The sequence below is a fragment of the Corvus hawaiiensis genome, chromosome 5, assembly GCF_020740725.1.
Source record: "Corvus hawaiiensis isolate bCorHaw1 chromosome 5, bCorHaw1.pri.cur, whole genome shotgun sequence".
Taxonomy (NCBI): Eukaryota; Metazoa; Chordata; class Aves; order Passeriformes; family Corvidae; genus Corvus; species Corvus hawaiiensis.
The window spans coordinates 45,380,378-45,400,513 of record NC_063217.1 but is presented as its reverse complement, the minus strand read 5'-3'; the positions used below and the strand labels follow the sequence as shown (position 1 = coordinate 45,400,513).

The following is a 20,136-nucleotide window of genomic DNA, read 5'->3' as shown; positions in this document are numbered from 1 at the left end:
CTTTCATTAATATTTATATAGAAAAATTAACAAAATATACTTTGCTGTCTTTTCTTCTGTACATTACTATGCATTTAAAAGAAATTATCAACACGGAAGTTCGAAATTTAATTTATACAAAAAGGTTCACAAAGGTTGTTAAAACAGCATGTCCATTTCAGAGCAGCCCGGAAGATTCGATGTAGAAGGAGGATGAGGACCAGGGATCAGTCATGCACAGGCTCACACTGAAGTATGTGCATGCAGTGAACCTGTAAGGTCTTTGGAGAACCCATTTCAATTGATTGTTTACTCCAAACTCCAACATGGAGTCAAGCATTGACTGCACTGCTTGTCAGAAACAAACAGTTTAAGAATAACATCGAATCCTGGCTTAGTTTACAGATATTCTGAGCAGTCTTCAGCTCTTCGCCTGGGGCTACACTCTCCTCATGCATCCATCAACAGTCATGAAGTGTAAAAATAATTGTCATTTGTAGCTTCAAGTTCTTTATAAAAAAGATTTTCAGGGTCCTTTACAAGAATTTTTCAAGGTTCTTTGCTACTGCAGATGGCATGATATGAATGAGGAGATACTTCATGGCTCCATTTTTAATGTCCTCTTCCTATTTTAAGAGAAAAGAAAAATACATCAAACAATTTATATCTTAGTTGCATTTAAAGCAAATTCTTTACACAACACTGAATGAGCTGATGGAATAAAATGCAAAAATCTAACATGGTTTTATACACATATCAACAAATGCAGAGTACTGTGCTTCAGTCCAAGCTACTGGGATGCACAGAAATCTCTTGCACAGAACTACAAACATCTACAAGACATTAAAAAAAACAACATTCTGTTTAATATTTACAAGCTTTAGAAATCAGGAGCTATTCTTATTCCTGAAAGATAAAACCACACACTCACCCCGAAAGCCTCCTCCACCACCTCTTCCTCCTCTGAATCCTCCTCCACCACCTCTACCTCCTCTGAATCCTCCTCCTCTTCCTCCACCTCTGCCTCCTCCAAATCCTCCTAAACAGAAGAAAGAAATTACCCTTTGAGGAGCATATAAATTCTTGATTATGCACAACAATTTATTTCATTGACAGCATCTGAAATGAAATGAACAACAACAAAAAACCAGAAACTGTCAACTGCTGCGCAGTTACCAAGTCAACTACTAGTACCTTGTCTCTTCTAGGGACCATCTGCAGCATGTTAAGCATTTTTAAATATCTGATACACCATGTCCAAAATACTGAAGAGACCTTCTTTCACAAGGGCAAAAAATTAATTACATATATTAACCAGCAATTGATTACAACTATTAGTAATTATTATTTATTAATTACAACTCAACAGAGTATTAAAACAAACAAACCAAACCACTTTGAAACACTTACACCTTGCTGCAATGGGGCAGGGTATGGAAAAGAGGCCAGATACTGCGATGTAAGAAAAAATAAACTTCAGTTTTAATTGAAGAGTACATCACAGGGGATGTTCAAAAAGCTTTCTGCCTTTGTTACAAATCAGCATTCTCTCCTCCCTGTGCTTTGGAGCCGTTACTTAGGCAGCTCAGAAGCCTAGGTCTTGACGTATCACTGCCTTTTCTATTAAGTCAAACAGAAACATAAATAACGTTTTTCTTTGCAATACAGCTGTTGATATTCAAGTACTTACCAGCAGCTTTAAAAAAAAAAAAAACCACCAACACAAAGAGTCCACAAAACAAATGACCAGAATAACCCATGGCACCTCAAATAAATCCAACATTCTGCAGTTTTCATTCTTGTGATCTTACCTCTACCACCGCCTCTTCCTCCCCCACGTCCACCACCACGTCCTCCTCTACCACCTCCCCTGGGAGCACCTTTTTCTCCAGGGGGCCTTGGCAAAAATCTCTGAAGGGGTAGCAGCTTTGCTGGATCAATGTAAAACTGCAGGAAGAGATTTCCATTAGGCTTTCAGAATACCAAGACTAAAAAGCACATTAGTATCTCCCTTTACAAATACCCACAATTTGGTCTTACCCCATTATGCCAAACTGTCCTCTGCAAACAGCCAAATAAAGTACACAAGTAGTAAATCACAGAATTAAAAAGCTGCTAAAATGTAGGTGATATTTGTGTGATTTTCATTGGTTACATCTTTTCTTGTGGGGAAGGGAGAAGGAATAACATGGCAAATACAAAACTGAAAAGGAAGGGGACATTATTGCCTATGTTGACAAAGGACAGTCAGCTTAAAAGCTTAATAAAGCTTTTTATTATCTGCTGACAGAGTAGAATTATCTAACTGATGACATACAGTAAAATTCTGTTATTGAGATTGGCTAACCTTTTGCATCTTTTTAAATGAAGAGGCTTTCATGTTCTCAGACAGCTTCACTGAAAAATACTGTTAGTTTATTTAAGGAGCATTGCAGTAATAAAACGGTAAAAACTGTGATTTTGATCCGTATATGGAAGGAACATTCAGACATTTTCTAAGTTAGTATTTTATAAATTCAGCTAAATTTCATCACAATTGCAATTAAAAGATCAACAGAAACTATTTCTAATTTCTTTGGTTTTTTCACAGTGACAAATGTGGTATTTTGTGGTAAAAAACTTTTTCCTTCTATGCACGAAGGCATAAGGAAGAACATACCAGTGCAAAAGCATAACTGTAAAGAAACACACTTGCATAGCAAGTGATGACCTCTTTAGCCCCAGGGTGACCTCAAGGCTCATCTGGAACAATTCACATGCTGCAGGGGCTCTGCTGCTGCTGCTGCTGCTGAGTGCCTGGCTGTGCAAAGGCATGAGCCAGCAGGGACTGCTGGACACCACATGCCCAGCCTCATCCTACAGGGAACTGGCAGACACTCTGTGACCCCACGTGCAGCCTTGTGCAAATCCTTTGGCCCTCCAGTGTGGAAGGACTTTGCTATGCAGTTCCCAAGATCAAAAAAGCTGCTGGCCAACTCTGCTTACTTATAGTCTAAATGAAATGGGGAAGCAAGGAGCTGCAAAATCCATAACATATTTTCTTCAAATGCTACTGCAGGAAGAAAACAAGGCTCTGCAATTCAAATAATTCTGGTACAAAAAAATAAATCTGCAAATCAATACATTCAGAGCATGAAAGTGATTTAAACCTGCATATTTTACTTCACATTTAATGTGGGAGAGGAAAATGCATGCAGTTAGTGACTGATGCTCAACCAACCAACACAGGCTGAGTCTTACTGACATGTTACAGGGTTACTCTCCCAGGTATCCTGCGTTTGTCATGGATTCTGTCCATCTGGCAGAGACACAGAATATCTCTGTGTCAAGCTGGCTTTTCCAGAAAATGTCCTGGCACACCCCACTTTTATGGGCAGGTTAAGTAATAAACTGGATGATGAGCAACAGGACATCTTAGTACAAACTCACTATAATTAAATAATGAGCTGGAGCACGACCAAGGTCCCCTAATGCACAAAAAAAATCCCCAGTCCCTTGATCCAATCCTGCTATGGCTTAGTAACCTATAGAAGAAAATTTGGTAAGTTGGCCAGAGAAAGTAACAACTCGAACCAGCATGGATCCAAAACACATCATCACTACTGGTACGGAGTGAAAAACTCTGATTGACTTAAAGTACTCTGTCATATCAAAAAAGCTCTAAGACAGGCACTTAATGTGAATGAAGCACCTGTTGACACCAACAGTTGCAGCTACACTTGCGTCTGTTCACATATAACTGGCAGCCAAATACTGAATGATTTTAAAATCCTAGAGAAATCCCATTTAATATCCAATCAATTTTTAAAAAACAAATATTGTAGGTCACACTTTTTTTTTTTTGAAGGATACAAAGTCTCTCAGCTGTCCAAAGATTTCATCCACTTTGCCAATCTGCTCCTTATTATCCAAGTACACTGGGGCATTGAAATAAGGCACCTTGTTTTCTTCTGTTTTACATTTACAAACAATGTCATCTTCACAGGGATGCATGAACTCTCCCAATACTGAAATAAAGAACAAATAAGCTAAAGATCTGGAGCAGTCATTCTAAATTAAATAAATGAAGTTTCTCCACGTAACTTACAAACTACCCTTTCTGGAGGGCCCTGGTCATATCCTCCTCTGTTGAAGCCTCCTCTTCCACCTCCCCGTCCAAAGCCACCTCGTCCGCCACGGTTAAAGCCACCTCTGTCACCACCACCTCCTCCACGATTGAAGCCACCTCCTCTTCCTCCTCCACCTCCTCTTCCACGAAAAGACATTCTCTACTGTTTCCTACATTGTGCACAAAAATCAGTTGTTTAAGATATAAAAGATGTGTCACATTTGATTTGCTGTACAAATTACAGTCTCCTGTCAGCCTTGTTTGTTAATCTAATGATTAGTCCTTTTCAATCCTCACTTAAAACATGCTGGCCTATGAAAAAATCAAGTTTACACCTAAGATGTCATCCCCTGCAACATCCACCTGCAACAAGTGACTAGCAGTGACCAGCATCTTTTTCACTCATCTGTACAAAGGCTGGTGACACTCTCCAGCCCCACAAGTAAATGGCACAAAGTGAGAACATCATAGAATGGTTTGGGTTGGAAGGGATCCTAAAGATCACCTACTTCCAATCCCCCTGCTACATGCAGGGAGATCTTCCACAGGTTGCTCAGGGCCCCACCCAGCCTGGCCTTGAACACTCCCTGGGATGGGGCATCCATAACTTTTCTGGGCAACCTGTTCCAGTATCTCATCACCTTCACAGTAAAGAATTCCTTCCCAATATTCCTTCCCAATACCCTTCTCAACTATCCCCTTTCAGTTTAAAACTACTTTCTCTTATTCTATCCCAAAGTGCCCTTGCAAAAAGTCCCTCTCGAGCTCTGCTGTAGCCTCCTTCAGGCACTGGAAGGCTGCTGTAAAATCTCCCCAGAGCCTTCTCTTCTCCAGGTTGAACAATCCCCACTCTCTGCCTGACTGCAGAGTAGAGGTGCTCCAGCCCTGTGACCATCTTCGTGGCCTCCTCTGGCTCTGCTCCAAAAACTCCACGTCTTTCCTGTGCTGGGGGCCCCAGAGCTGGATGCAGCACTGCAGGTGGGGTCTCACCAGAGCAGAGCAGAGCAGAGGGGCAGAATCCCCTCCCTGGCCCTGCTGCCCACACTGCTTTGGATGCAGCCCAGGACACGTTTGGCTCTCCGGGCTGAGTGCCCATTGCTGGGTCATGTCCAGCCTCTCACCCACCAGCACCCCCATGTCCTTCCCGGCAGGGCTGCTCTTCCTCTGTCCATCCCCCCAGCCTGTGGTGATGCCGGGGGTCGCCCCGACCCTTCCACTCGTCCCCGTTAAACCTCAGGAGGTTCCCACGGGCCGCACTCCTCGGGCTCGGCCGCACGGGGGGCGCACCCGCGGTGCCTCATGGGGCCCTCGGGACGCGCGGGGACGCCGGTTCCCGGGGCTATTCCCCGAGGGCTGGCGGACAGACGGAGGGACGGACAGACGGCCACGGCAGCGTCCATCCCCTCCCGCGCGGGACGTACCTGCACGTGCGCGCCGGCCCCGCCCGGAAACTCCCGCGCTGCCGCAAGCGAGGCTGCCTGCCGTAAATGAAAGGGCACCTGCCGGCCGACACTGTCGCGAAGGGCTTTAAATTGCCGAGGGAGGCAATGGCAGCGTGCCGTGTGGGAGCGGCGGGAGCGCCTGGCGTGGGTACCCTGCGGGGAACATCCGTCTGGCACAGGAACCGGGCACACAGCAGCGCGGCGAGCCCGTGGGACGGATCGATCGCACTCCTCTGGGCAAAGAAAAGAAAAGTGTAACCCTCACAAGCGCTTCCTTTTAATCATTTACTTCAAAGGCTTTACTTTGGTTATCTCGCCATACACTTACGTGTACATAAAACCAGTTAAGGCAGGATCTTTTGAACAGATTTATCAGTTAATAGTTGAGGCTCCTGTACTTTATTTCTAAACACGCTTCAAAATATTTTTCTAGTGGCTAAAAATTAAACACAAATCTAACAGCTGACACTCAAAAGACTCCCAGCCACAGGAATTTGTCTAGGAAGGGAGATAAAAATCTCATCATGCGAATGCTCCCAGTTTGCTTGGTTTTCTTGTGTCTCTTTTGTCTTTGTGGATCAGAGGTAAGATACGTTTTATTGTGTTAGCAGTAATTTATTAAAACCTTTAATAAACAGTTTATTGTTATAAAAGCAAAACCAGTTGAGTTTTTTAAAAAAGTTTCCTTTCATAGTATTTGTGTTTCATACATTTGTTTTAGCCCAGCCTGAATGTGTGAAGTTTGCTATTTCTCTTTCATGTTTTGATTCTATCCGGGGCTTATGCTAACAGGTTTCTGGAAAATATTTTAATCATGAGCCTATCCTAAATCAAATTTGCAAGCAAGGCTGACCAGAGAAAGGTGCTGCAATTTTCCCTGCCTCCCTTTTTTGAGAAGCGGGATTGCAGCCTTGTAACACGGCAGCGTGGTATGTCCCACTGCCAGAAGGTTTGCTGCGGGTTGTCTTCGGGCAGAAGTGCCCAGGAAAGCCGGTCTGGGCTGAGCATTCAGCACAACCCAAGTCTTTCAGAGAAGTCCTGAGATAAAAATCAGCACCTGTTGTTCCCGGTGAGGAGGAACACCTAACACAGTATGGGAGTTATGCCAAGCCGGATCTGGCTCGCAGTTTGGATCCTACTGACCCCAGAACAGCAGGACGAATTTAATTACATTATACAACCGTGAAAAGGAGAGGTATTGGATTAAATTCTGCCCCAACAACATCCTCACTGACTTTACTGTGGCCAGGATTTCCTCATGAGAACTTTAAACTTCAGCTCTATTGATTCAGTTGACTCAGTCAAAGCTGATAAATCACATTCGAGGACTAACGTTTCTCTCCCATTTTCACACAGAGCCCATCCATATATATTTTTCATGTTTCATCATTCATACTACCCACAGATCTTAGTAAGCAAAAGCATCCAGCCAGCACTGAAGTCACCAGAGAGCTGCACAAACACAGGTGCAGAGCCACTCACCCAGAGGCTGTCAGAGGGAGGGGGTCAGAATCTGTATCTGCAGTCCAGTGATGGCCAGCAACCACCCTGCAAATCCACTGCTGTGCAAGATACAGGAAAAAAGTTGATAAGGAAGAGCATTCAATTTTCAAATTGCTTTCAGATACTTGAGGTACTTGTTATTTGAGCACTCATATGGACTCTGCAAAACAAATCATTAATTATAGATTTATTTGCTAGTAAGTAGTTCATAAATACTTACTGGTGATATTTAAATCCAAAGTCAACCAGGCCAATAAAACAAATCTTAGGAAAAAAAAAACCCAAATTGCTATTTTTTTCACTTTCTGGTGCTTAAATTCCTAAATGTTTATAATCTGCTCTGCACTTCAGTTGATGTTTGAAAAGTAAAGAGTATAAAGTTTGGGGGAGATCAGTGAGAGTGAACATCACACCAGGTAAATGACCCAAAAAGAAAAAAAAGTGTTCAGGAAAACAGGAAGACAAGGTGGCCAAGACAAGGGGATAAACACTATAAATGGCATTTAGCAACTTTTGGTTAGATTGGAAAGGCTTACGAATGGACACTTGCTGAGGTCAGTGAAGAGATCTGCAAAACTCTTGATGCAGTCCCTAATCTTGCTTTTATTTTAATTTTTTTTTTTTTTTGTGCCTTGCAGAATGCAGCATTTAATGCTGAAAAAACCCCCTTTCGACAGGTTAAGCCTGCCCAGCCAGCTGAGCAAGACACCTACCTCATAAGAGAATGCTTAAGCAACCAATACACCCACAAGTCCTGTAAAAAAGTTTTTTGTCAGCCATGGGAACGATGTGTGGAGGGAAAATGCCTTTGTAAGCTTCCCTACCAGTGCCCAAAGAATGGCTCTGTAGTTTGTTCCACCAGTGGAAAGAACTTCCGTACCTACTGTCAGCTGAAGAGCTATGAGTGTCAACAGCCCAAAGCAAAGTTCCTGCACAAGGGAACATGCATGCCTAAAGGTATTAACACCTCCTTTTCCAGAATTTATCAGTCATGGGTGGCTAAGGAGATGCTTACACTGTTTACAGCTCAGAAAGTCTGTTCATTTTCTTGCACTAGTAACAAATCAAACAGAAAATGAAAAGTCACTGAAAATGGGCAGTATCTGTTGATTTTCATAAAAAAATAAAGTGATTGACAGGCCCAGGTCATCCTCCTGCTGATTTTGTTACACAGATTGCTGCAGGCATTTTGCTACACAGGTCATAGAAGCAGGATCTGGCCCTCTCACTTCAAGTATTATTGGTTGGTTACCAAAAGTCCCCTAAAGAAGGTTATTATACTAAAATGCAACCTGTTCTTGGTAGACTTTCAGGTACTCTTATGTACCCATTACCCTCATTTGTCCTTAAACTGGCATATTCTGAAAAAGTAGCAGGCTCAAAGACACAAAGTCAATACTCAGAAAATTCAGGAATAATACCTGAAACTTCAGATTCCCAATCTAGTGTTCTTTCCATATGAACTTCAGCTGTAAATACAAAATCAGTCCTGATTTGGTATTGTGCTGTCTTTCTACTAGATACATCTATATAATATGATTTTGTTTCGGGATTTTTTTCATTTCTCTCTTTTTTTTATGTTTTAAGAAACATTTTCAGTCTCTCTGGGTCATGAAGATTCAAGTTTGCTTCGAGTAAAACCTGTGAATCACAAGGAAGAAAGTTTTGTATGCGCTAGTGAGTGGACTATGAATGAAGCAAATGTGGCTTGCAGGCACCTTGGCTTTGAATTGTAAGTCTGGGGAATTTATCTCTGGATAACTGCAAGGGATCTGAAAAAGTAGTGATGCTTACAGAAGTGTCAGTCACAGCCAACTGTTAAAACAGAAAACTCATGAACAGTGTATTGGCTACAATATTCTGATAAAACTTCTTAAACTGACACCTGAGAGTGAGAGCCAAAACAATTTTTGTGTTCTGTTACAGGTTACAACTATGCAAACCATAATTGTTTTACTTTAAAATAAAGATGAAGACCAATTGGAGGTGTTCTCTCAGGCCTGTGTTAGGGAAAGTGCATGGATGGAGCATCCCCAGGTAGCTCTGAGCAACAATCTGTGTGCAGAGAAAGGTTTCTCAGGACAGCTGACAATAGAGTACAGCTCTGTTTTGCCACTTACACCAGCCAGACGAACAAGAACCTGAACATGGGGTTTTTCCCTTCACCCCTTACCCTGCTGCCACTGCTTGCCCTGGCCCCAGGGATGGCTGAAGCCCCACAGAACTTGTTTTTTTTCCTGTGACCACACTGATGACCCAAGTTGCATATTCAGCTCCTCATAGAGTCACCTCTGTATCCTGTACATAATAACTTTACACCTGTACAACTAATTTAACTTAGGTAGACTTGCTTCCCCAACCTTACGGAAAAAAAACCCTAAAAATGTCCCCAAAAATCTGAAACTGCTATTGCAGTGCCTCTCTGGGTGAAAAGGAAGTATTTCCTAGTCCTGATCAGTGTAGCTTTAAATAGCAGATAAAGGTTTGCCCTGGGACAGAGCACTGAGCCCTGGAGTCTCACTGAAAGCCTCTCTAGTTACTTATTTACTCGATCCATATTTCTTTAAGGTAGGGCATACATACACTGTTAGGAGAATACTGCTCAGGTAAAACCAAGAAAGATGAAAATTTATCAATCCCAGCCGTGCAGTGGCCTGAGCTTCCTCAATATTCACTGGTTTTGATGGCACCAAGGATAGCTGACCCCATGCAGGATGGTTTCCTGGTTATGGCTCACCCATGTCCACACAGAGATAGAGATCTGAGCTTACAAGTTTTGCTGCATAAGGAGACTTTTCTATCCATCATGATACACAGTGTCTTTCATAGAGCTACATATGGATTTGGGGACAGTTCTAGGTAGCAACCTGCAAAAATTAGCACTTTTTCTTCCAAAGTAAACATCTCCCATTTACCCCTAGACAACTCCATGGGAAATCTGCTCTTTTTCTTAGCCATGACCAAAATTCTTTGACATTGAGGGAAATCATATAAATTCTAAACAATAAAAGCAGTGCACAATCCATGGTGAAATGATATAATTTGTTATTATTATTATTATTTGTATCTTCACAGAGGTGCTGAATATTACCAAACCAATTCCAGCATCACAGAATCTGCCTTAAATTCATTGCACTGTCTGCAAATAAGTTGCAGGGGCCTGGAGACAAGTCTTGCTGAATGTCACACAGAGATGAAATCAAGAGATAGTAATGAGGGACTTGTTAGCCTGCAGTGCCAAGAAAATCTCAGAGGTTAGTAGTTCTTTTAGTTTAATATCTCTTCGGTGTTTTTACATTTTAAGTTTATTTTAAATAATGAGGACCTAGTTTGCTGAACTCTCAGCCACAGAAAACCTGCACTGAAACCCTTTGATTATTTTAAATCATAATTTTGCATACTTTAAGATAATTGAGGCAATCTGGAGTCAAGACAGTCTTGAGTTTGCAAGTTTGAAAAATCACTGTTGCTCCTGAAGTGTTTTTACAGGTATTTCCCCAAAGGAAAATTATTTTACACATGGTTCTGTTTGTTCCACCATCCCTTCCAAGGGTACCAAGGTATATTGTATCCCACAAGTCTTATCTCTCCCGGGTTAACTGGTGGGCAGCCAGGTGACACTGTCGTGCTCACTGAGGGAGGTCCATTAGCACACCAGGAGCACTGCAGCCACACAAACATGGCTATGGTGAAACTGCTGGTGTCTCATGGGGGGTTTAGGACTCCTCAGTTTCTCACTGATAAAAGGGGAATCAAGGCCTTGTTTAGAATTCTAACAGCTTTTCATTCTCTGCAGTGAGCTTTCTCTGGGACTGGTGAGGATCAGCCTGAGATGCTGCTGACTAGAAAAGCTATGAATCATCTCAGGTTTCTCTTATAAAAGTAGTTATTCACAGGTTCTTGATGAGTTCTTTCTAGAGGAGGAACCTCCATCATCCTAGTTCCTTGAATCATTTGCAGTGGGTTTGAACTGGTCATTTCTGGTTTAGTCCTTGCCAGTCCTTTCATTAGAAGAAATTAAATTCCCTTTTGCCAGACTACTGGAATTTGGAGGAAGAAAATAAATGGTCACACTGAAACCCTCATGAAAAGGCAAACAAAACACTAAAAAAATATTCCTATTTACCTGACTGGGCCCCAGCATACCTACTGCTGATAGGCCAAACTGCTGACAGAATCAAATATGCAGGCAGAGTATTTCCCTGGGCAATTATGAACCTACAGTCAATTCCACACTAACTTCATTTTCATCTTGCTGCACAGTTTGTTCAGATGGGGAGTTTCAATGTGTCAACAAGAAGTGCATTTCTCTGAATAAAACCTGTGATGGAATCAATGACTGTGGAGACCTGAGTGATGAACTGTGCTGTAGAGGTAAGAATTTCCTTTGTCAGGTGTTTCGTACTAATTTCAGCAGAAAACCACCCACAAAGAATTTTTACAGTGATGTAACAGCTAAATTCTGTTGTCCAGTAAGTCACTACATCAAAGCAATCAAACCATAGTTTATGTATAAGGAAGGGCAAAAAAAAGGCATAAAATACAGTTTTGAAGCAGGCAAGTGATCTCTTGAGAATCTGGATTTCCTCAGAGGATGAGGAAATAAAATGAAATTATTTAGGAAGCCGTTAAAAATTGATACAAAAAATGAGTCCTGTTAGAATGAAAATGTATTTTTACTTGGAAAAAATCAATAGTAATTAAACGACACTGGTTTTCTAATGAACTATCTTTAAACCAAAGGAAGATCTCTCTTAAATTTATTACTAATGCAAGATCATCCATGGAACATCTGTGAAGAGTTCCTGGCACATTGCTTGTTCATGAGAAGTCACTCTTTCAGCATCTGCAATTCCAGCTGTAAAAATTCTGATTAGAAATGAGGAATGGATCTAGCATGACCTGAATGCAGGAGAATACTTCCAAAATTTGGGTTTCCAGTGCCCAATGCTAAGGTGGATTACAAATCCCATCATTATCCCTCCATAACCTTAGTTTTGTAGTGTTACAATTGTAAGTAAGATTAATCTTATAATTGTGGAAACATGGTCACAGAAATTTTAGAAAAAAAAATAAATACATGTGATTTCATACATCTAGTAGACATTTATTTGGATTCCACATGACAAAAATAGTGCTGTTTCAGCTGAATGGGCTGAAAACAATGCTTCCTGAAATCAAAATAAGTATTTCAGTTGAGTTCAGTGGTCTTTGGATCATATTGGGATATCTGGATACTTTTAGAGAACTATCTTATTTTCTATTAAAGACAAATACCTTAAATAGTAGATTGACATGAGATTTTAAATTAGCTCAGAAGACCCTGCCATGAATTCAAGCACTGCTTTGCTTTTGATAACATTCAAAGGGATCACAAGATTTAAAAGGGAAGGGGTTCTCAGGTTTATAATACCTTTTCATATAACCAAGAGTTTTAGAAGAAGTAAATTATTACATCCAGTCTCTTCCTAAAAGGACTCTTGATTCCTAACCCTGCATTTAGGCATTTAGCGCATGCAACCAAAACTCAGCTTGGTCTCTGATTTGGGAGGGTGAGATTTGGCACAAGCATCATCAGTTCCTCATTTGAGGTGATCAGTAACACTGGTGAAATTGGAAGTCTTTTGGCTGAGGTTGAGTGTGGACGTGTTATGGAATGAAACTGGTATGGACTGACACCAAGTCTAGCAGTACAGTACTGCAGTGGTAACAGGGATCCACATTTTTCAAGTCTTATAACTTCAAGATTTAAAGTGAGGAGAGCCAAGTATTCATTTTGTTTACATGCACAGAGCTTGCTTTTGTAATCTCTTTATGAACAGCCAGGTCCCATGTAATATGGATATACATTTGGTTTATATTTTAAAAAGCTCTCTGACAGTGTGAGGTTGCTGAACCAAATGATCCTGTGATTTACATTTGTAATTCTCCTGTGTTACAGAGTGCGGAAGCAACAGTTTCCACTGTCGGTCAAATATCTGTATTCCAAATAAGAATGTCTGCAACAAAGATATCGACTGCCTCACAGGAGAGGATGAAGCTGGAGTTCTCTGTGCAGGTTTTTTTCTGAAAGATGTTTTTGTTTCTTTCCTTTCATTCAGCCCTAAGCTAGAGGCTGCACAATGCATATTATTACACTATTTATTATGCAAGAATCAGTCTTCCCTATGTTATGTTATGCACAGGAGGAAGAAAAGGTCATACAATTTTATTTCCTTTCTTTCTGGAAAAGAATGACAAGAAAACTAAAGGAAGGAAGAAAACAGATGATGGTTTTGGAAGCTTAAGGCAGATTATGTCTTTTGTTTAAGTGGCCAGCTATCAAACTGGTATCCCTTAAGAAAGTGTAGAGAGGGTGAGCAGGAATACTTTCCTCACAAATGAGGTATTCAACTAGTTTGTCAATATAATAATTCTTCTGTGCTGTTCCCCTCTCTGTTGAAAAGATTATGCTTTGTTTTAAAATCAGAATGTTTTCCTTGCTCTCATAAGAGAAAGTCTAAGGCCAAAAAAGTAAAAACTATTGGTAAATGGTAATTACTACAGGTAAAGTGAACTCTAAATGTAAACATTACTGTCAGTGACATGAGAACAGACACAATGCTCAGCCCCCATTTAAGGACTGAATTCAGTGGGCACTTCGTTTGAATAAAAGCTGACAAACCAGATTCAGCAAGCATTTAATTTACCTCTTGTGTTGAATATCCTCCCTTACCCCGTTAAAGGAGGCACACAGCATAATCTAAATTGGGGGGGAAAAAATCAAACAAAAACCTGTTACCTAATGCTCCTTTGGTTTTTAGAAAGTTTCAAAGGTTGATGGGGCAGGAGAAATTTAGGTGGTTTTTGGTAGAGAAGAATGGGACATCTCTTTAGAGATCACAAACGAAAAAAAGGCAGTTTCTCAGGGTTTCCTGGAAGAAGGGCTCCCTAGGCTTGGAAAGTGAGTAGATGTTGTGTAGTTATAAATGAGTATCTGCTGGCTGTAGGTCATTTTTAGGCTGAGGCAGCCAAACAGTGCCTAGCAGGAAAGGAAACAGCAGGCACCAGGCTGGAGAGTATTGCTCTCCATGAGAACAGTATGCCCTTATGCATTTAAAATGTGTTCCACAATTTTGGCACACAGACATAGATTTAAGTAAATGTCTGCCAATAATTTTAGTGTTTTGTTATTCTACTATAGGCAAAGAAGAAGTTGCTGAAAATGACAGTATGGATGAAGGTGAGTGTAATTAGCCCTCCAAAATCAACAGCATACCCTCTTATTAGTGACTTTCTAGCTGCCAGCCAGCTCCTCAGATCCAGAACACTCAGATATTTTGACTTTGTGATTTACTAATGTACACTGTGGGATTTACTGTTGGTCTCACTTTTCACTGATTTCAAGAACGCGGTAATAATTCATCCTGGCTGAGGACCTACATCTGCATGTTTTGGCAACTGGTGAACTCCCAGCTGAGGTAAACTCTCAGCAAACCTAGGGGAACATCCTTAAAATTATTTACCGGAATGCAAGCAGCATTGGAAAAGGGAGAGAAGTAATGTGATGCTAAGACACAAACAATTTTCAAAGCAAAGACAGATGCCAAAATTTTTCATCTTTGTTTTCCTCCTATTTCAGCTGCTGGCATATTTGCAGCACTCAGATTTTCAAGATAAAGATAAGCCTGTCTCCAAATAGAGAGAATATATACCTGAATTCTGAGATACATTTTTCCTTTTTGTTAAAGAAAGAAAAATGATAAAGACACTTCTTCCCCAAGTGCACTGCGGTGTTAGAAATCACACACTAACTCGACGGAAAAGAATCATAGGTGGAGAGATTGCAGGAAAGGTAAAAAAATAACCTTACCAGATATGAGTTCATTCAGCATTGCTTTAAATGGGCATTATTTGCCTTCTGTTAAACTTAAGGAAATAACAAAATCAGCTTATGCCATGTTTTGCAGCAGTAGTGGCGTTGCCCTGAATGAAAGTAAAGAGAAGCACAATTTATAAAGTAAAATATGGAGTTACAAAACTGAGCATTATAGTACAATTAGACACTGAAAATTACTCAGAAAAACAATTAATACTACAGCTAAAAATAACAATTCTGGCAAAATGGAATTAAAATTTGCGTCTTTAAAAGACAATACAGCAAAAGTGTAGGGTCAGACCCTACATCTGTTTCTCTGACTACAAGGGGTTTCATGACTGAAAGCTGGAGGGAAGGAGGCATTGCACCAAGTCAGAAGATTGAATAAAATTACTGAATTTTAGTATATAAATCCTTTATATCTCATGGAGCCCAATTTACAACTTCTGGATAGCAGATCTTTTATTTAAAATCAGACATAGTCAAGGAGATTAGGTGATACCAAGAGATGTTTTTCCCTTTATGCACTAAAAGTTGTACAACTGCAATGACTTCTCATTATTTGTGTTTGTTGATTGAATAGGGTGAATTCCCTTGGCAAGTGGCAATTAAAGACACCAGCAATGAAGGTTCAACAGTGTACTGTGGAGGGGTTTATATTGGTGGCTGTTGGGTTCTGACTGCTGCTCACTGTGTCAGGTAAAAACAAACTCGGGAATTATTTTCTTACTGCAAGGCAAAAAGATTGTTTTGGATATTCTCAGCTACATGTTTGTTAATTTCTATTTGTCTGTTGAACAGAACAGTTTAAAATACCGACTCACCCACATGAACAATGAGGAAGATTCAGGGAAAATAGAGTGTTTTGGCAGTGAATAGAAAGATAAAAAGTAACAATGAGTTTGAAGAGACATGGCATACTTTAGTCAGATAGCAGACAGGCAGGAAAGGTCCACTGTAGCCACTCTGCTTGAAATTAAATACAAGGGACCTCTTCTCCGTCTCTACCTTGGGGAAGTCCAAGATCTGTTCCCAGAGAATGTCCCTGGGGTCATATATTCCCCAGAACAAGCCAAGAGCAGACATGTAAGATTTGCCAGTCCCATCCACATCTGCTTACTCTATTATCAGAGCAGCATAAACACCTGGTTTCTTTTTGTCACAACACTAAACAGAGCCTGGCTTTAACATCATTTTCTGCATTAGTTGCAGTACTCAGCATGTGTCACCTGTCTTGAATTTGCTACACTTCAGAAAAACTTGGGCATTAAGTCCAGAAAGAAAATATATGTCTCTAATGTGAATTTTTATTCTACAGAAACTTTGATAAAATGCAACAGTTTACAGCTTTAAAACAGTTGAAATGTAAGTTCTTGTGTTTATTTGGCTGGTTTTTTCCAGGGCAAATCGAGTCCATCTCTACCTTGTCTGGGTTGGAATGCTGCATACAATAGACCACGACAAAGAGACAAATACTTTGAAACTAAAACAAGTGATAATTCATGAAAATTACAATGCATCAACTTATGAAAATGACATTGCTCTGCTGGAGCTGAAAAGTTCTCAGCATGGAGAATGCTTCCTGGAAGACAACAGCATGCCTGCCTGTGTCCCCTGGTCAGAGTACATGTTCAAGACTGGTGACACATGCAAGGTTTCTGGATGGGGACTAGAGAAAGGTATTTGGTTTAGTGCTTGCTACAGGAATGTATTATTTGTATAACTCATTTTCTAATTGCGATGAGCTTTTATTTTGAAAAGGCTGAAGAATAGTTGTGCACAAAGCAGTCAGAAGAGGCTGAGTACAGAAAATGTAGGCTGTGGTTTGGCACTCAGGTATCATTGTTGGGTTCTCTTTTCTGTACTGCTTCCTCTGCTGTTTCAGCCACTTAGTAGATTGATATGGAGGACATCTCTGGATGAAAACTACCCCAACAGTAAGAAATTTTCCTTTTGTCCATCTAATAATTGTATTAGCTGTTGAGACCTGTTAACAACATGTAACAGATGGTGTTTGGTAGCTCACGGGGGCCCACAGTCACAGCTTGTCCTCTGTCCCCTTCCCAACAGGATCTGAGCTGCAGCCAGCAGTCATGAAACTCAGCACATGTTGTCACTGCCATGGTTGGGTTTAGCCCAGAGAAGCTTGCACAGAGACACATAAGCCAAGTATAATCATGCTTTCAAAGATTTGGGAAGCATTTGTTTTGTATCACAGCGTTCCAGCCTGGTTTTGAGGTTCCTCCTCTCCATACTCAGTGGCATCCACCCAGCAAATGCAAAGTTGGGAATTGCTAGCAAACAGACAGACCAAAATAGAGCATCTCTTTAGACTTGTGAATACATAATTCACCTGTATCTACAGTAAGTACTCCACAAAGATAGAGCCAAGTTGGAAAAAAGGTAATAAGGATGAATCACAGCCACATCTCCATTTCACAGAAAGCAATATACCAGTTTCCAAGTGCCTGGAAACCTTGATATGGAAAACACAGGAAAAAAAACCCTGAGGGATACAAGGAAATGGAAAGGGTGAAAATGTCACATGAAAGTACTGTAGTTAACACTGCAATTACACCACTCTGCTTTTATTTTGAAATATATGGCCAATATATTGGGTAAATGTTAGTGGCAGTTTAAGGTTTCTGGTTTATAATACTGAAGATAATATTCTCTAAATAAGTAAATAACTAACTTTCAAATTATTATATTAAATGTGTCTAATGTGTACTTACAATTTTAAATTTTGAAAATATTTTTTTCTTTTCTAGATTACAAAAAACAATTTATCCTCAAGTGGGGAAATGTTAATTTATTTCACAATTGTTCTGAATTGTATCCAGGACGATTTTTTAAAAAAATGGCATGTGCAGGTAAGCATCAATTTTATTACTATAATTTCTACCATCAAGGTCTCAGTTTAGGCCAGATATACTGGGTGGGAATCTTCCAGACTTAAGGAAGACAATAAACCAACTACCACAACACCACTGTTGGCAAAATGTCAGCCACTGGAGCCTGTGGCATCCACCATTATATACGTATTCATAAACAGAGTTCAGATGACAGCATGACAAGTTTCTATGATTATATGGGCAAATTTTTGCATGTAATTTGAGTTATGTTTTCTAAATACACAAGCACTCTACAGCCTACTGAACCTCCTACCTTTACTCTATTTGATTCTGATTCAGCAACATGTTTAAGCTAATGCCTGTCCTGGAACACACAGCCTGTTGACTAGAATGTAACTATTCATCTGCTTAGACATTTGCCACTACCACACTGCATCCCAGGAAAATACAGTTAACTTTGCAAACTTAGAGTAGTCTGGCCAGGAAACTGGTTGCCACTCGTAGTATTAAAATGAGGATTTTGAATACACATTTTTGCTTCTCAAGTGACAAAAAATGTTGCCAAATACATGACTAAAAGAGCAGTGAGTATTCAACTTACAGGGCAGATGGTTTCAACTGTTAAATCAAAAAGTAAAGGCACTATTTAAACAAACTACTCAACAAGAAAATAAAAACCATATATGAAAGCAAAATCATTCATGATAAATTCAGCATGTCATCTGTAAGATACGGGGCTTATTTACTGCACCAATTCTGTAACTTATCTCTTTTTTCTTCAGTATATTTCAAGTGATCATACTTTACTACAAGGGGATAATGACAATACCACATGAGACACATTCAGAAAGGGGATATCAGGGGTTAACTTTCCATCCCTGATGCAAATAAAAACTTTAAGGGCTGGTATCCACAGGAGTTAGTAATCCAAGCATTAATTAAACTGATTAAAGGCAATAAAATCTTGTTTCATAGGATTAGTAATCCCAACTCTGAAAAGTTCACGTAACTCTTTCTCAGAAATGTAGAGATTCAAAAAAGAGGTTACATTTTTAAAAGCTTGGGGAGTCATGCTTTGTATGGACTCCTTCATACTAGGACAGTCAACCAAGCAGAAAAGTATAGTAAGGGTGTTAGAAATCCATAAACTTTTACTGAGTATATAGGAAAAAAGCAAAAATCACATTCTAGCTCTGTAGCAGCATTTCTGTTTATATCATATCCATCTTGCTTCATTTTTTTGGAAATAATTTTCCTTATTTGCTGACCTGCAAATGAGTAAGTTTGTGAGCACTGAAGCATAAAGGGCACTGGATCCTGCACACTTGTGCCTCAGGGCTGCTACCTGGTGTTCCTAAAGGAGCACCAGGTAGCAGCCCTGGGACCAACCATGCAGTGAGGGCACTTACAGACAGTTGCTCTCCCTCTCATCCCAGGATTCATGTGCTCTCCTTCTCATGCCTGCCCATCTGTTTTCATAAAGCTGGTAAAGAAAATAATTGTACAGATGAGACTGCACAATGGCTTACTGGGTAGAGAGGACACCAAAGGCAGACACAGAGGCGTACACATATTATTATATCTTCACTTCCAAAGGAATCAGTCTACAAATCTTTTTACATTGTTCCATCTTTATGGGCTACTTCTTATAGCTGGCAATGTGGCTGAATTGTTCCCTATTGCACTGGGTAAAACAAGACTGATGAAAAAGCAAATGAGAATTTGGGCCAGCCACAAGTATAAAGAGAGGCCCTGCACTTGAAATGAGAAGTAAGTAACAGACTTGAAGAGATTCCGAATCTCCTTTACTGGTGACCATTAGACAGACACCTGTCAGGAAGCGACAAACCTGAAAAATCTCCTGAGCTCTGCCTTGTGTGCCAGCTTGTATCTTAACTCAATTTTGCTTTTTATTTCCTCTTCAGGTACTTATGATGGCTCCACAGACAGTTGTAAAGGTGATTCAGGAGGCCCCCTGGTCTGTTTTGATGCAGAAAACGTGGCCTATGTCTGGGGTGTTGTGAGCTGGGGTGAGAACTGTGGGGAGGCTGGTCACCCTGGCGTGTACACGCAGGTTGCCAGCTATTATGACTGGATTAGCCACCATGTGACAAGGGGTCTCATCTCACGGTACAATGTCTGAAGCTTGGAAAATGAAATGCTTCCTTCAAATCACCCATGCAAAAATAGTCCTTTTTCACAATCAGCAGTCATGTAACTTAGCAACAAGCAGTACAAATCTTTAAGGAATGTATTTTGAAAATTCTTAACCCTCTATGAATATCACAATTTTGCAGAGCCTGTGGGAAGAGAATTTTACAGGCACAAGTCCACAGCAAAAGTCTCTAATAAAAGCAGACGTTAAAATATCTTTTTCTTGTTATTTTGGAT

The 20,136-nt window shown here is 40.4% G+C and overlaps 2 protein-coding genes across 5 annotated transcripts; one reads left to right on the top strand and one right to left on the bottom strand.

Moving 5' to 3' along the window:
- Positions 1–95: 95 nt before the first annotated feature.
- Positions 96–5,594, bottom strand: GAR1 (GAR1 ribonucleoprotein). 3 transcript variants are annotated; one of them, XM_048304961.1, is made up of 7 exons: positions 5,509–5,594; positions 4,067–4,257; positions 3,832–3,986; positions 2,327–2,386; positions 1,791–1,926; positions 911–1,018; positions 96–605 (listed from the first exon to the last, which is right to left on the bottom strand). In XM_048304961.1, exons 2-7 carry the CDS (start codon positions 4,242–4,244, stop codon positions 592–594), a joined length of 651 nt encoding a protein of 216 aa, XP_048160918.1. In that variant the 5' UTR covers positions 4,245–4,257; positions 5,509–5,594; the 3' UTR covers positions 96–591. The 3 variants fall into 3 exon arrangements, with proteins under 3 accessions (XP_048160918.1, XP_048160919.1, XP_048160920.1); XM_048304962.1 differs by lacking the exon at positions 5,509–5,594 and adding an exon at positions 5,213–5,356; XM_048304963.1 differs by lacking the exon at positions 96–605 and having other exon boundaries at positions 965–1,431.
- A 161-nt stretch (positions 5,595–5,755) lies between these two features.
- Positions 5,756–20,116, top strand: CFI (complement factor I). 2 transcript variants are annotated; one of them, XM_048304954.1, is made up of 12 exons: positions 5,756–6,113; positions 7,710–7,989; positions 8,620–8,764; positions 10,108–10,286; positions 11,296–11,406; positions 12,974–13,090; positions 14,216–14,254; positions 14,763–14,866; positions 15,474–15,589; positions 16,292–16,569; positions 17,662–17,763; positions 19,671–20,116. In XM_048304954.1, the coding sequence occupies exons 1-12, from the start codon at positions 6,054–6,056 to the stop codon at positions 19,886–19,888; spliced, it is 1,749 nt and encodes a 582-aa protein (XP_048160911.1). In that variant the 5' UTR covers positions 5,756–6,053; the 3' UTR covers positions 19,889–20,116. The 2 variants fall into 2 exon arrangements, with proteins under 2 accessions (XP_048160911.1, XP_048160910.1); XM_048304953.1 differs by having other exon boundaries at positions 7,671–7,989.
- The last annotated feature ends 20 nt before the right edge of the window (positions 20,117–20,136 follow it).

Bases quoted from the DNA above. Each gene is read 5' to 3' on its own strand.
- GAR1 (XM_048304961.1), bottom strand. From the start codon at position 4,244: ATGTCTTTTCGTGGAAGAGGAGGTGGAGGAGGAAGAGGAGGTGGCTTC. The intron at 2,387-3,831 runs GTATCCTTCAAA...ATAAACTAACAG, and splicing joins TTGGACAGCTGAGAGACTTT to TATTTTTCAGTGAAGCTGTC. The intron at 1,019-1,790 runs GTAAGATCACAA...TCTTCTGTTTAG, and splicing joins AGGAAGAGGCGGTGGTAGAG to GAGGATTTGGAGGAGGCAGA.
- CFI (XM_048304953.1), top strand. From the start codon at position 6,054: ATGCGAATGCTCCCAGTTTGCTTGGTTTTCTTGTGTCTCTTTTGTCTT. The intron at 6,114-7,670 runs GTAAGATACGTT...TGTGCCTTGCAG, and splicing joins TTTGTCTTTGTGGATCAGAG to AATGCAGCATTTAATGCTGA. The intron at 11,407-12,973 runs GTAAGAATTTCC...CCTGTGTTACAG, and splicing joins TGATGAACTGTGCTGTAGAG to AGTGCGGAAGCAACAGTTTC.